Source organism: Neomonachus schauinslandi, chromosome 9 (genome assembly GCF_002201575.2).
Source record: "Neomonachus schauinslandi chromosome 9, ASM220157v2, whole genome shotgun sequence".
Classification (NCBI taxonomy): domain Eukaryota; kingdom Metazoa; phylum Chordata; class Mammalia; order Carnivora; family Phocidae; genus Neomonachus; species Neomonachus schauinslandi.
Genome location: NC_058411.1, coordinates 70138185 through 70152977, shown reverse-complemented (window position 1 = coordinate 70152977; position 14793 = coordinate 70138185). Strand labels below are relative to the sequence as shown.

Sequence of the window (14793 nt, the reverse complement as noted above, 5' to 3'; positions counted from 1 at the left end):
TTCCTCCAGAAAATGGCCCCTACCGGGTTTGCTTTTGGGCCATGGGCCTCAGCTGGATATATGAAATGTCAAGGGTTCTATGTCTATAGATCATAAAATGGCCAAAGAGGCCTGAAAAATGTCTGCCCGTGTGTCCTGTGCCAACATAGATTTAAGGAAAACACATCCATTCTTCTAGCCAGCAGTGCGGTCTGGCAGGCATCACAAGCCTATAAGTTTTACTACTTTATTCTGGATCCATCACAGAGAAGAAGCCTGCTGCCGAGCTGACCGGCACACATGGCGCCCTTATGGGCAGGTATGGGGCTAAAGGCTTTACATTCATGATTTCATTTAATCCTTTTAATAACCTGTGAAGTAGACAATCACTCCCATTTTAAAGCTAAGAAAACAGGCACAGAGAGAATTAGTATCTTGCCCAAAACTACCTACTTTCTAGGACTGGAGCTGGAATTTGAAGCAGGGCAGGCCTTCCCGGGACCACTTATTAACCACAATGCAATGCTGCCGCCAGTAATTGGCACAAGGGGGCGCCCTGCCCACGTCCGCGCCAGTAAAAGCTGTGCTATTGGGGAGGGTAGGATTCACACATTCTTTTTTTCCCCACAGGTTCTGTCCAAAAGCCGAGACTCCTTCAATAGTGGACAGTTTCAGGCCAATGTAAATGGGCGACCAGGACTGGCCACTATAATTTCAGGTCTAAAACACTCCCTGAAGGACACCACTGCACTACGAAAAAAGCATGTTCAAGAGTAGGAACCAGATTTTCCTTCCTAGGGTAGTAAAAGAAAGGATTAGTTTTAAGGAAAACTAACAGAAAGCTTCAGGCGTTACTCACCGAGGATGTGGTATTATAATTACACAGCATTTGGTGCACACGGTCAGAGCACAGAACAGGAATTTTCTTTAGAAATTGTGAATTGCCCAAGCCATGTTTAAGATCTCTGGATAAAGCTGAGAATTTATGGGCCTCATTTTTCTTTCTTTCTATGTCGTCTGACAAATAATGAGTGGCAAAGCAATTGGGATACAATGTCATAGGACAAAGGCTCGTATCTAATATTGACAAATGACACCAGGGATTTGCAGGACTGGTGATTCTTGTCTAGCCCCTGACACATCTAAATATGGATATGTGATGGGGCCAGGCTCCATTTAAATGGCCATCCTTGGGCTGGTTGAACACACAAAGACAGGAAAAAAAAGAATACATGTTCTATTAAAAAAAAAACAAACTTCACTCCACCTGAGAATCATTAGCATATAAAATGTCTAAAAGAAAACATGAGGACAGTGGTGGTACTCAGCAGCAACTGACTCAGAATCCCTTAGTTCTGACCACTGGTTCCCGTGGACCAAGGGAGGCAAGAGAGCTTTGCCTCCTTAGAGTACGTCCAACAGTGTGTGGTGGGATGGGCCACGGACCTGCCACCCTCCTCCCCCGCCCCCGGAAGACCATGACTCATCAGCAGAAACAAGAAAATGTGGCACAAAACTTCAGCGGTGGCAAGTGAAAACATGACTCAGGAAATCCCGAGGCTCCAGATGGGGCTCAAGGGAGAAATATAATGGGGGGTCAAGGCAGGAGGTTACATTACAACAGTAATTGAGCTGAAATGCATAGTATATTTAATTTCCTTGACAGCTTTAATTGGCTGGTTTAAACCTAGTAAGCATCTGGGGAAGCCAGGTGCCCTACCATCCGGAGCCTGCTTAAGTCATTTCTTTTTTCTTTGCAAAAGACAAGATGACCGGGGACACCAAGAAGGCGAGTTTGGGAGTAAAATGTGTGCATTTCTAAGAACTCCCCAATGACTGTCATGCAGCCAGGATGGAGGCTGTTGGAAGCCACTGTGAACCAGCCCTTTATGGTCGGTAACATGTAGGAGCCGTTAGCTAAAGCAGGATTTAAAAAGGGTTGGACAGCAAGGCGGAAGGGCACGGAGGGGAGAAAGGTTGGCGGGGAGGTAAAAATGAAGATTAATTTTGCGTCTGGCTATGCAAAATCATTTTATATGTAAGTCCTGGATTTTTAAAAAGCAAATCAAAGGAAAATCCACTTTCTGTACCACCTCGGTACAAGAGGGCTGTTAGTGCATTCACATTTATAGAACCTGAGATTCGCTTTGTGGGTGGGATGTCTTCTTTTCCCATGTCTCTTACATCTTTACATTTCTCATACTCTGATAATGGCCCATCTGAGGCATTTTCTGGTGTTAATGACCCCTGGAAATACTGTCACCTGCCTAGCCATGTCCAGAAGGGCAAGGAGGTGTCACAAAGCGATTTCAGGGGCATTTAAGAGCACAGCTCAGCTCTTTTCCTGCTGCCAGTTGTGTGGATGGCATATGTGCGCATGCAGATGTATGTGCATGTGCAAACGTGTGTGCGCGTGCAGATGTATGTGCATGTGCAAACGTGTGTGCATGCAGACGTGGGTCTAGCCGCCACCCAGGCTCACCAGTGCCAGGGGAGAGGCATGCAGAATGGGTATCAACAGAAATAACACTCAAACATTTGCATTTCTGTTTGAAATTTATTTCTGGTATTTTTCTTCCCACTCTTCTTCTACCTCCCCCACTCCCGGCCCTCAATCTGTTTGTTTAGGCAGATGATGATTATGATGGGTCAATAGTTTTTCCTAAGCACATCCCTACTGATGCAAGGGGGAAGGCACCACTGATTTTTTTTTTTTAAACACTTAGCATATTAATCCTTCCCCCCAGATTGAGAATTAGTTGTGGTAGGATTGCTAACAAATACAAATTATATTAAGAAAAAAAAAGTCAGCTCTGCAAGGCAATGGGTTTATAATTAGTTTGCAAGAACTGGTGCCTTTCACTACATAATTAACTTCGGGCTGCTTTCTTCATCTAGCCATCTCTCTATCCTCTCTTCTCTGAAAACTAGAGACCACAGTCTTGCCCTTCCAGCCAGGAAACACTTCAGAATCCTGCCTGCCTTAAAAGCACATGTCCCCGCCAACCCGGGGGGCTGCTCTGTACTGTGTCACCCAAGCCACTTCCCTTGAAAACAAACGGGTGATGCGGTCGTTATTTCCATAAAAATAAATCGACATAATTTGATAAAGTCTTGTTTCCAATTTAACAGGGCATGAAACTAGTCTGCGGAATGAGGGCACATGCTGAATTGAGTGTTTGAGTTGAGCATCACCAGTATCAGCAGAAAGGGAATTGTTCATCAGCTTAATTCCTTTGCCCATGAGAAGAAAAAAAAAGAAACACACACAAAAAAACAAAAAAAACCCCCAACAAACTCTTTTGCTGGATAGAAGCTCATTGTCTAAATGAAGGTTAGCTCTTTGGTCTTTTTTAATGTTTCAAGTTTTCCCATTAGAACACATATAAGGAAATGCTATCATTATGCTAATCCTAGCTCTTAGGTATTCCGGAGGCCCACAGGATCTTCCCATCAGCATCAGAAACGTGAGGATGCCTGCCTTTTGGGTTGTGTTTTATAAATGCGACAAATAATTGCGAGAAACAAACTTTCATCACAGAGTTAAAATATTTAATGACAAAATTAGAGTTAACTGTAATCACGAATCATAGAGCAGGTGTTAACTTGTCTCTGAAAGAAACAAAAATTATATTTGACATCCTAGAGAAACTTCTGAAGAATTAATAACTGTACCACAGACAACAGCGGTGTTATGATTCTAAAAATGAAAAGCAAAACCTATCTTTATTATCCCTTATTGAGGGCATTCTGTAAATATTTTTACATAAATGCACAACCTTTGTTAGCCACAAAGTAGTAGTATTAAGACAGATTTCACTGTATTTGTAAGTCTAACACAATCTTTGTTTTTTCAGAGCTTAAAAAAAGTTAACTACTGATCTTGTTACATTTTACAAATACATTCTTTAATATGAAACATTAACCTGAATAACTGTATACGTCCTGTGTGCAGATTATCTAATACTAGGTGAGGACTACTATGGACGGCTACGTTCCAGGAAGAAGGGGTAATACTAGGAAGCTTCTTTTCTCTACGTGTTGTCAGTACAATTGAAGAAGTCCTTCACAGAGATAGAGTATCCCCAAAACTCATAATGAAGTGCAGAAGTGAAACAAATTAATTGTCTTCTAGCAGCTTCACCCAACAAATTGGTCCCAAAGAATGTGACATTTTAGCAATTTCCTCTAGGTTAGACTTATATTTTGTATCACAGCACCTTCTACAAAAGGATAGCAAAGAACTTCACGTGTGTCATCACGGGGCAGCTCTGCAAGAGGTCAGGAGGTGGAGGAAAGACAGAAGCTGGGGGTTCTGGCCTCGCTGGGGCGGGGGCCTAGGTAGGGCGTTGACCCAGGGGGGTCAAGGGCATGGCCACGCCCTGGAAGCGAATCAATAGAGGGAGCTAATAGAGGTGTTCTTCTAATCCAAGCTATTTCCAGTAAGACTGAAGTCTAAAAGGATAAACAGAGAGTGAAGTAAGAAGGCAAGATTCAGAATACTTAACATTTATTAAGAGTAGCTATCACAATTCTACCAGGGAGGAAGAAGCTCCAATTTCACAGTATGCTTACGACCTCATCCTCTGCTACTTTAGAAGCAGCTCTGCAAACACCCTTGTTAGATAGTTGGCAACAAATTTTATTTTCAAGTCCGGCCAATTGTTGGGAGGTTTTAGATTTACCCTTTCAATTATTTATACCAACTATCTATCTCTGAAGCTGGAATCCAATTTTGGAAGATGAATATATCCATGTGTTTGTGTGCTTTCTGAACTGAGGACTGCAAACAAAACCCATTTTGAGTGATATTTTGGGATTTTCTTAGAAATTATAAATGCTTGTAATGGTACTCATCAGATAGATAGCAAGTTCTTTGCTTCTCTGACCTTTTTAGACACTGAAAGTACAAAATATTATAGTAAACTTGCATAATTTACCATATTAATTTTAGAGAGTTTTCTTGAACTGGACCATCTTCCTAAGAGGATTCAGAAATTTGTCTCCAGCAAACCTCATCTCCCTTTTGACATGTACTGTCTAAGATAACTTTTTTTTTTTTCCCCTATAGCCCAACTTTGTTTCCCAGGGAATGCTTTATCAGGAGAAATTAAGCTATTGAAGTCAGCATAAATAACCCCAAAGTCATCTTGGACTGCCGTGTAAGAGGCTACAATGCATGGACTCAGTCGGCTCAATGGGTAGGAGGATCAGAAAAGGGTCCTGAAGGTTCAGGCAGCTTAAAGATCAATGCACTGCAGTGGGAGGCTGAGACTGTGTCTGGGATGTGCAGCTTGCCTCCTTGTTTCACGAAGATGGAGCGCAGATTTAAAGTTTAGCATTTAATCCTCAGAGAAAGAAAACTCCCAGACTCCGAACCCAGCACTCTTGGGAGTAACGCAAAATCAGGACGTGTGGGAGCCAACTTTATTCGATCTGACTGCAGTCTAAAGGCTTCACGAGCATGTTTTATGTCAGACCGGGCAAGTTGCAATGGCCATGAAATACAATTTGTCAAGACACCTGCACTTTAAATTACATTAAATAAATAGATAGCAAATAACAACATCAGAACCTCCAAAAATCAGATAGAGAGACACTGAAGGTGATATGGTGAGGGTGTTTCTAAAATAGGCATGACTTTGTAATAAGAAGAGAGATTTTAAATGTAGTATCTTTTCACATTATCATTCACACAGGCCTTCATCTGGACAAATCAATTCTTGATAAAAATCCAAGCTCTTTTCAATATCAGCTGCCATAATTTGGGCCAATGACAAAAGAAAGAGACATCCATGAACGCACAGAGGTTTTTAAATAGGCTTTTCCTTACGTCTTTGATCTCAAGTTTTTACCCTTCCTATGAAAACTGCAAATAATCAGCATGGAAACAAGTACTGGAAGTATTTAAACTGTAGCTCAGAAAGTAGATTTCTATCTGCCATTCTGATTTTGTGTGTTTCTTTTTTTTTTTTTTTTTTGAATGCTGGTGATGGCTCATGCAAAACATTACCATATAAAAAGCAAAAATCTAAGACTGCTGTTTCCCCTGATAAATCCAATTGTTTGCCATAATACAGACTTATGTTTCAAGATACAGAATCTTAACCTTCAAGTTAGGAGTGGCTAGGAGACTGAGAGAAGCAATGACAAAATGACAGTCACTGCTTGACTCTGATTTCCAAACAGCAACAAGAACATCTGATGTCACCATGTGAAAAGGTCTTCCAGCTTAACATCCCATTTTTTCTTTTTAAGTCATCTCTACACCCAAAGTGGGGTTTGAACTGATGACCCCAAGATCAAGAGTTGCATGCTCTGCTGACTGGGCCAGCCGGGCGCCCCTCTGGTTTAATATCAAGAAGAAAAAGACAACAACATGTTGTTGCCAGTTTAGACCCAGCTCAGCATAGCATGTGCTCCAAATTTCATATCCAAACTACTTAAAAAAAAAAAGTTAAAGAGAAGAGAAGACACATATGGAGACACACATACAAACGTGCAGTGGAAAAAAATAAAACACCGAACGAAGCTGATGCCACCGCCGCATTTCTTAGCGCGATCCTAGTGAAATGTATAAACACAACGTCTTTTCTTTCATGTTAACGTCTGAAAGGGGAAAAGCAAAAAAACCTAAATGTCCGCATACTGGGCGGGGGGAGAAAAAAAGAAGCAAGCAGAGGTCCGGAGTTCTTGTAAAAACTGCTGAGCAAACTCTTCCATTTCTCTCGAGAGGGTCATCGCCGTTGACAGGCAGTTTCTCAACACTTGTGCTTCATGGCAAGCTAAGGAGAAAGAGGGATGGCAAAGTGAGGCATTACAGCTTCGGGGAGAACTCACCGTGCTGCTCCCGTCCCCAAATGCATGACGAGAGGCAGCACCGAGGGTTCACTCGCTGTGGCAGATCGCCATATTATTATTATAAATTATTAGCATTTTTGCAAAGAGCCCACCGAGCACTGCCTTTGTTACTCCTCCTTACCAGTGGCTCCTTTGGTGTCACGTGTCCTGCTGGGGGAGCGTGCTATGTGGCTTTCCCCGCACTCCACGGAAGGAGCCGATGGAACAGCCAGGGCGCAGGCAGAGTGAGGGACCCACCTAGAACAGGTAGGAGTAGAACCCAGGTCTCTGGGCTCCCGGGTTACTAGTTACTCAGGAAAACCAACACTCCTCAAATGTAAGTATTTACTGATATCTTATAAAGTATTAAAAATCAACTGTAGGAAAACAATTGGCATTAATCCACTCAATATCCAGCCTGGACCTTCAGCCAAGTTCCAAAGCACTTGGCGAGATGAAGCGGTGTTACTGACCGGGGCTGAACAAGAAAGAGACTGAATCCAGACCGCTATTTACCACTCCTCCAGCGGGTATTTGAGAAATGTGGCTTGCTGAAAGGTTAGACCTTTATAAATGGGAACGCTAATACCCCTGTTTCATTCTGTAGCTTCCCAAGCCCAGCTAGAGCCCACGATGATATATTGAAGGCAACACAGGCAGGTACGGATCATAAAGTTAAATCTGACTTTGCTTTTCTTAGATCCTTTCCAAGGAGCCCGTACACTGAGGTGACCCCGAAGGCAGAGCTACGCCTGAACTGTAATTCCTCACGTGTCTGGAGTCTGGCATTAGGGAGGGGGTTGGGACTGGGAGTAGGGGACAGGGTTCTGCCATTCAGAATGACTTGCAGCAAATAGCGGGTGATTCTCTGCAGGCAAGAGCTTTGTAGAAAGCCCTGTCATCTGCTTCATGACCAGGTTCCTGGTCCTTGAAGGATGAGCCAGGGAGCCCCCTGATTCCACACAGTGGTGCTGGCCGTCATTCTGGGTGGTGTCAACGATCCATCTCTCCAGTGTAACCCAGGGCAATCAGGGTCTGCCTTCCCTTTCTTCGATATCTTCAAGAACAAAGTCATAACCCTGGGGCTGCCACCTCAGTTAGGCCACCTGTGAGAGCAGCAAACCCTTCCTTTGCAGCCGGTGCACAGAGGGGACGGGCGGACCTAGCCCTCGGGCTGCTAAATTCACCGCAGCTGGAAGAGCTCCCCGTGCCTCTCTGCCTGGTGAAGCCAGCCTCAGCGAGACCTCCGCAGACCCTCTGCAGTGTGGACGCCACATCCGTCAACCATTGGACAGTGTGTGCGAGCGTGCCCGGGCTGCTCCCGTGCTAAGCGCTGTGGGTTTTTGCTCAGAAAGGGGGAGGTAGCTAGTAACTCCTGACCTCGGAGAGCTTATGGTCCAGGAAACATGGTGGGTGGGGGCTCTCCTTCTGATCTGTTCCACGGCCCCGCCACCCACAGCCCCTCCACTGTATGGACTCCACTTCTTGCTCCGTCTCTCATTTTAATACATTATTTAGCGACGTGGACCACTCCAATCAACACAGAGCTGTTAAGTGTTGTGCATAATGAATACCAAACATAAATATTTGATCAGTGCTGCTGTCCTGTTATTCACGGAGCTGTTAACCTTCAGCTAATGGTCTCATGCCAATTCACACAGTCATTAATCTTCAGCAACAACCGGGCCCCGGTTACTGCTACCGTGGGGGTCTGGGATGGCGCTAAGCCCAGCCCCCGCCAGGTGGGGCCGTGGCCAACTCAGCATCGCAGGAATACGACGGGACTGGGTCTTTTACTATTTGAAGTATCTTTGCAGAAAGTGGCACCATTTCCATGCTACCTAGGGTTTTTGTTGTTTGTTTTTTTTAAATTCTCTGGGAGTTGGAAGTCTTGGAATATGGAAGGCAGGGTTGCTTCTTTGCTGCAACTTTGCTGCATGACCTTGAGCTCTAAAGTCACAAATGCTCCATACCTCAGTCTCCTCATGATCATAAATATCATCTCTAACTCAAATGCTTCTGGGTCAGTTTAGATGTCAGAGTTCCTACAGAAGAGGAGATTAAAATTTCCTTTGGGTGTATTTTGTTTTCTTACTATCTCATGGAAAGCTTTCTCTTTCAAAGCTGTGTGAACAACTCCCTCTAAATAATGATAAATTGTTACTCATATTGGGGGGAGTTTTAAGAGGCCTGGACTCTTGAGGTCCCTTCTGGTTCAGGGACCCGAAGGAAGCAGGTGACTGTAGTGAGGACAGAGGCAGTCGCTCCCTGCCAATGAGAGAAACCCCCACCCCCTGCCCCGCAAACGTGAGTGTGTACAAAACAGGGCAGATCGGCATTCCTTTCCATGAGAAATGGCATCTGAGGATGCCGAGGTGTGGGTGCCGCTCTTGCCTGCTGACTCAGTGCCTGTGGCGGGTGTCAGAGCCGGGCATACACGGCAACGATGTGCCTTCTGGGGCAGGGGACAGTGAGCAGGCCTGCTCTGCGGCTGCGCTACTTTCCTAAGGGCTGAGATGGTGCCAAGCCCACAGCTCAGGAAGGAACCACGCTTCCTCAAGGCAGGCCGAACAGAGCTGGGGGAGACGGGGTGCAGGAGCAGTTTCCATCTGCTTTCCTGGAGTTAAGCACCCACATATCTTGATGGCAGGGCTGTGCAAAGGTGATCCGCTCACTAATGGACCTGGGTCATTGCAGGAGTCCTGGGAAAAGTTAGAAAGATCCTTTTGACCGCAGTGTAGAGAAGTGTGCCATAGTCCCCGGCTGGGGTGACATGCCCTCATTCAACCAGGGAGCACGGAGGAGTCTCACCTGGTCTTGCTGTGGTCTGCGAAGGGTGCCGGCACGTACCCTGTGTCTCAACTTGTAAACACAGCCCACTCTTTATGAATCAACACAGCTGCTTGTCTGGGGGCGGAAGGTTTGGGTTCCACCTCGGCACGCTGTCCTCACCAGCAGGTCTGGTGGGGGCCTGGCCGGGGAAATGACATCTTCATGGTCAGGCCACGCCAGTGGGTTTAAATCGGGAGTCCTAGTCCCTGGGAAAATAGCCACACCTTATCTAACGTGGTCATTCTCCTCGTTAGGAATGCCGCCAATGCTGGTGATTCATAAGCACACATCCCAATTTTAGAAAACCACGTCTGGCCAGGATAGTGCCTAGCTCCCACTCCCTCACATGCACTAATAGACACCAGCAACCCCTTCACCTCCCTCTTAGAACACCCACGGGCAGGGAAACCAAAACAAGGGCATGCCGCCCCTCCCTCCTCCACCTCTCCTGAAAACAGGCCGCTGGCTGGCACTGATCCTCCCAGTGGTCAAGGCCAGAGGCCCCTTTGCCTTTGGTGGCCAATCAGTTTCTAATCTGACAGGCCCTGTTTCAAGGCTTATTCTGGGTTTAGAAAGTATCTGCCTTTAGCAGGAGCCCTGCCCAGCCCACTCTCGGGGTGGGGGGGCAAAATCTTCATCTCCAATTCCTCCCCGTCCCTTTGTTGGGGTCCTCAATCACATTTCTCTATCCCCCTACATAGGTGCTCGTTATGGGATGGAATAGGGCAGGTTCAACAGAACTATTTTCATGGAAATTATTATCGCCAGTATTAATTCAGATCTGTATAATGTCAGGTATTGTGATCATAGATTTATAGGTTTGAATTCATTCAATTCTCTTGACGCCCTAGGAGACAGGCACTGTTATTAATTAGCCTGAGTTTACTGATGAGGGAATTGGGGCTTAGAGAAATTAGGCACTTGCCCAAGGTCATGGGGATGGTAAATCAAACATAAGATGTTAACCACACCATACTGTCTTCCCAAGCACCCAGCAAACTTGGCCACAACATCAGGGAAACAGGGCGACCAGGGCCAAGAATCATGGCCATCTGGTCAGGTTATCCAACCCAGTGTTTGTACAACCACCTCTGAGGGGGACGCCCACATGGATGACATCCAGGTATTGTCTACTCCGCCTTAGGAAGAGCGATTTCACAGACTTCCTTGGTAACCTGGCTCATGATTTCATCATTTACCTAAAGTCTGGTTTTAGCAGAATCTTATCAGTGCACTGCTGACTGTTCTATCCTGTGAGGCAAGGTCCGAAGGAGAACTGGCTGCACTATCACCCCTCCCAGACTGGAAGACAATTAAAAAATGACTCCCTTTAGCGTTCTCTTCCCCAAATCAACACTTTGAATGCTTCTCCAGACTTCCACTACCACCCCTCCCCCAACCGCAACATTTGCTGTGGTTATAAATGAAGCTGGGGCAAGAATTCTAGCGTTTCCATCTCATCATTTCTGTCTCACAAAGGCTGGAGAAGGGACCTTAAATCTGAACCTTTCGGAAATCTTCAATCTGAGCTCCCTCTTTCCGGGACAAGCAGTGAGCAAGGGTCTGGCCTCCAGCATGGCCACCCTGCATTTTCAGCCAGATCTGGCCAAGTCTCCTCCAGGGAAGCCCACATGGGCCCCCAAGACAGGGGTGCAGTAAGACCCCGTCACAACAGAGAGCTGACGATGGAAGGACACAGGTCTGTGCAAGGGGGCTGCGGGACAGGAAAGCAGGAAGCATCCCCTGGGGTTCGGATCCACAGTCAGTGCTGGGCATGAGCCCCTGGGTGAGGCCAGCCAACCTCAGCTGGGGAGACCTTTCTTGTTACTTTTCAGGTTGTGCATTCTCCCTTCTTCAGCAGAGCTGGGGTTTTCTGTTGAAGCAAGTTAATTTTTTCCCCAAAGGTCACCTGAAAAGCATATCTGAAAGGCCGGATCATGAGTTGGAGAGGCCAACAGTTATCAGCAGGGGTTGTTTCTGGAAACCTAAATTCCAATCCCTAGCCAGACAGCTGCCCTTTGACCTGAAGCACAAGATCAGTCATAAACCCTCTTTATCCCCTGACCAACAGGGCCACTCTTTCCTTTGGTTTGTGACTGCCTCAGAGAGCTGGCTGCCAGTAAAAACTCCCCTTTCCCCTTCTGGAAGGCACAGTCTTTGGGAGCGTGTGAACATGCATGTGTGTGCCTGTGGTCACGTGGGAAATGCCATGACCTGGGTTCAGAGCACGTAGGAGCCCTGGGGGGCAGCTCTGCATGAGTCAGGGCAGCCTTAGAGATCCAAGGCCCCTTGCAGAGGGGCAAGCAGCCCTGAGGTGCCCTGTGTGGGTTGGAGGTGGGGGGACTAGAGCTGGCTTTTCATACAGTGAAGAGATGAGAACACAGGATGCTGGGTTCATGACCGTGACCGGAAAAGAACGGCAAGGAAAAGTAAGCACGGGCAGCCCCAAGTCCTTTCCAAGCACTGGCCATGGGGGGAGGGATATTCTTGGATCTGACCTCCTCCTCCCCCCATCCTCTTCCCTGAAACTTGAGCCCTAAAATTCTGGGCAGGAACTAAGGTTGGTCCACATTTCCCAAAGATCCAGATCCAAGGTCAGAGACAGAGAGAAAGACGTTAGCAAGGAGAGAAATGAAGAAACAGGTACAAGAAGCACTCTTTCACGATTCTGGTACTTACTAAGCAGCAGGTTGTATAAAGGGTGGGAAAAAAAGGGCTTTTGTATCTCCCACTATGGGAAACACACTGCAATAAGTTTCTCGGAGCCAAAGCTCCCTGAGCACCTGGAGTGGAGACCTCCACCTCTCTGCAGGACCCACCTTGTGTGCAGTTTCCGCGAACTGCTGGGCGCTGTTCTTCATGTCTTCCGTCTTCTCCTCTGCTCGGCCTAACCGCTCCCCGCGCTCGTTCAAGGCCTGGCTTGCTTTCTGTACGGCGCTGGTCACACTATCGGCCGCCGAATGGAGGATGCTGTTCCCTGAAGAAGCACAGCAAAAGCGTCAAAGGCCGCCTTGGCTGACCTCCAGTGACAGAACCCCGTAAAGGCGGAGCACCTGCAAGAGCAAGACAGGTCCCTACAGAGAAGCTTCGGGTATCTAGGAACCAGTCAACATTTCTTCTGATCTTGTCTGACTGCACGTGTGCAGGAAGAGGACCCCCGGGCTGCAGGACTCGGGCAAATGCCAATGGCTTCTCTTGCATCCCCTTCACTGACACAGCCCTCTCTCCTGTCATTCTCTTTGGCGAGGGTCCAAGGGACAGGGGCCATCTGGATTTAGGACTTGGCTTGCAAAAGTAAATGGAAATCCTGACAAGTTTATAGAGTTAGGCAAGTTCAATGAGACATATCTGGATCTTATGCACATTTCCTCTTGACCTGGGGTTTAGGTGAAAACCCACAGGGAAAGGGGGCACAGAACTTTTCCAGAGAGAATGCTCTGTATTCCTTTCAACTCCTCCCTTCCATTTTACCCTGCCATCCCTAGGGCATGGCTTCTTGTAAGCAGCTGTGAATCGGTCTCGAAGTTCAGAGGAGATGTGCCAGCTCCCAACCTTGAATCCTGAGCCATGGCTTGGTTGGCTGGGCCTCCTTGCCTCTGATCTCCAGTTTATGAAATATGGGGCCTTAATACTGCACTTAGCCAGGAGGTAGAAAATGGTGACAGAAACCAGCCTCAGAAGAAACTAAGGACTTCCAGATTCATGAGAAAGTTGAAAACCATCACACTTCAAAGGATTATGTATCCCTGACGTCCCATTTGCCAGGACTGGAAAACACAATTCAACAGGTGAAGAACTGGCAGATGCATAACGCACTGAGAACCAGCGACTTGCAAAATTACAACCCAGGAAAATTTATAGCTGTATTTTGTTAACATTGAGTAGAAGATATTTAATAGCATTTTATGTAATAGCTTTATGACTTTGGTAAGTTTATTACATCATTTAACTTTGTACTTGGGATGGATACATCTAGCCACAGACAGCTTTTAATAGAAATGTAGTCTACCCCCCAACCCCCCACCTCCAGTCTCAGCTGTAAAGGCTTCCTAATTTCTCTTCTGTGGGAAAAGTCTGTGGTTTGTGGAACAGAATCTCAGGCACAGAAAGTGCCTGGTGCCTACGAAGGATTCTGTAAATTGTTTCCCATTTTTCTTCTTTAGGAGTGGATTTTAAGGGCTTCCACGGTGTGCTAAGGGGAGGAGAATGGGGGTAACTTGGTATTACTCAGTTGTATTAAGGACTCCATGAGCCAAGATAAATCAACACAGACTAACAGGGACTAGACGAGAGGAGATGAGGCTCTGGAGCAAACTGGTGGAATAAAGGACTGGAAAGGAAAGTCTATGTCTTTAGAACAGATGGAGGAGGAGGCGAAATCTTGGTCCCCCTCAGCTTTCACATCATATTCATGACTATGATGATAGCCTAGGTTAGACCATTCCCTAACATGGGAACAGCATGTTCCAATCTTAAGTACCTTGACAAATATTATTTCATTTGGCTGTCACACAAATTCTCCTGAGAAGACTGAGACTAAGTTGAGGTTAAGTGGTTTGCAAGGAAGGAAGTGGCATGGCCAGTACTGGAACCTGATTTTCCAATGATTCTTCCTTATTCTGTAGTTTCTTCTTTGCAGATATGGTGTAGGTTGTGGGAAGCAATGCAAGTAGACAGAATTGTGAGCAGACTAGCAGAGACAGATTTTGAGTTTATTTCCCAAGGTAATGCCTGACTGTTTCTGTCCTCAAGGTATTCCTCTTGGTCAATGAAGAGTTATTGCCCATGCTGTACTGTAAGTCAAGCGGTCTCGAGAAGAAAGAGGCCAGTGGGATGGAATGGGAAGATGGAAAGGACTGGAAGGGACAGAGGAGTGGGCGGAGCACACTAAAATTTCCTCCCTTTCTTGCTTCCTTTCACATACCCATAGCTTAGCCACCAGAGGCTAGGGCAAATATGGGGCAGGGAATCTGAGACTTCACAGCCAGGAACAGCTGTATTAAACCAAAGGGATTTTAGAATTAGCTACCATAAAATCAGGAGGGTATATAACTAGGACTTGTCTTTTCCCATCGAAATTGACCCTCATGATGTCCTCCATGTTAGACACATCTGTGTTTCTGGAATAAGCCATACTGTCTT

The 14793-nt window shown here is 46.3% G+C and overlaps 1 protein-coding gene across 3 annotated transcripts in view; it reads right to left on the bottom strand.

Annotated features, from left to right (window-relative positions):
* Positions 1-3516: 3516 nt before the first annotated feature.
* STXBP6 (syntaxin binding protein 6) overlaps positions 3517-14793 on the bottom strand; it is a 170114-nt gene continuing 158837 nt past the window's right edge. For 2 of the 3 annotated variants that reach the window (XM_021695346.2, XM_044917835.1), the window contains 2 exons: positions 12471-12628; positions 3517-6764 (listed from right to left, as the gene is read on the bottom strand). In XM_021695346.2, coding sequence (XP_021551021.1) covers positions 6741-6764; positions 12471-12628 — 182 coding nt within the window. In that variant the 3' untranslated portion in view covers positions 3517-6740. The remainder of the gene's footprint in view (positions 6765-12470; positions 12629-14793) is intronic. The other variant, XM_044917834.1, reaches the window with a different exon arrangement.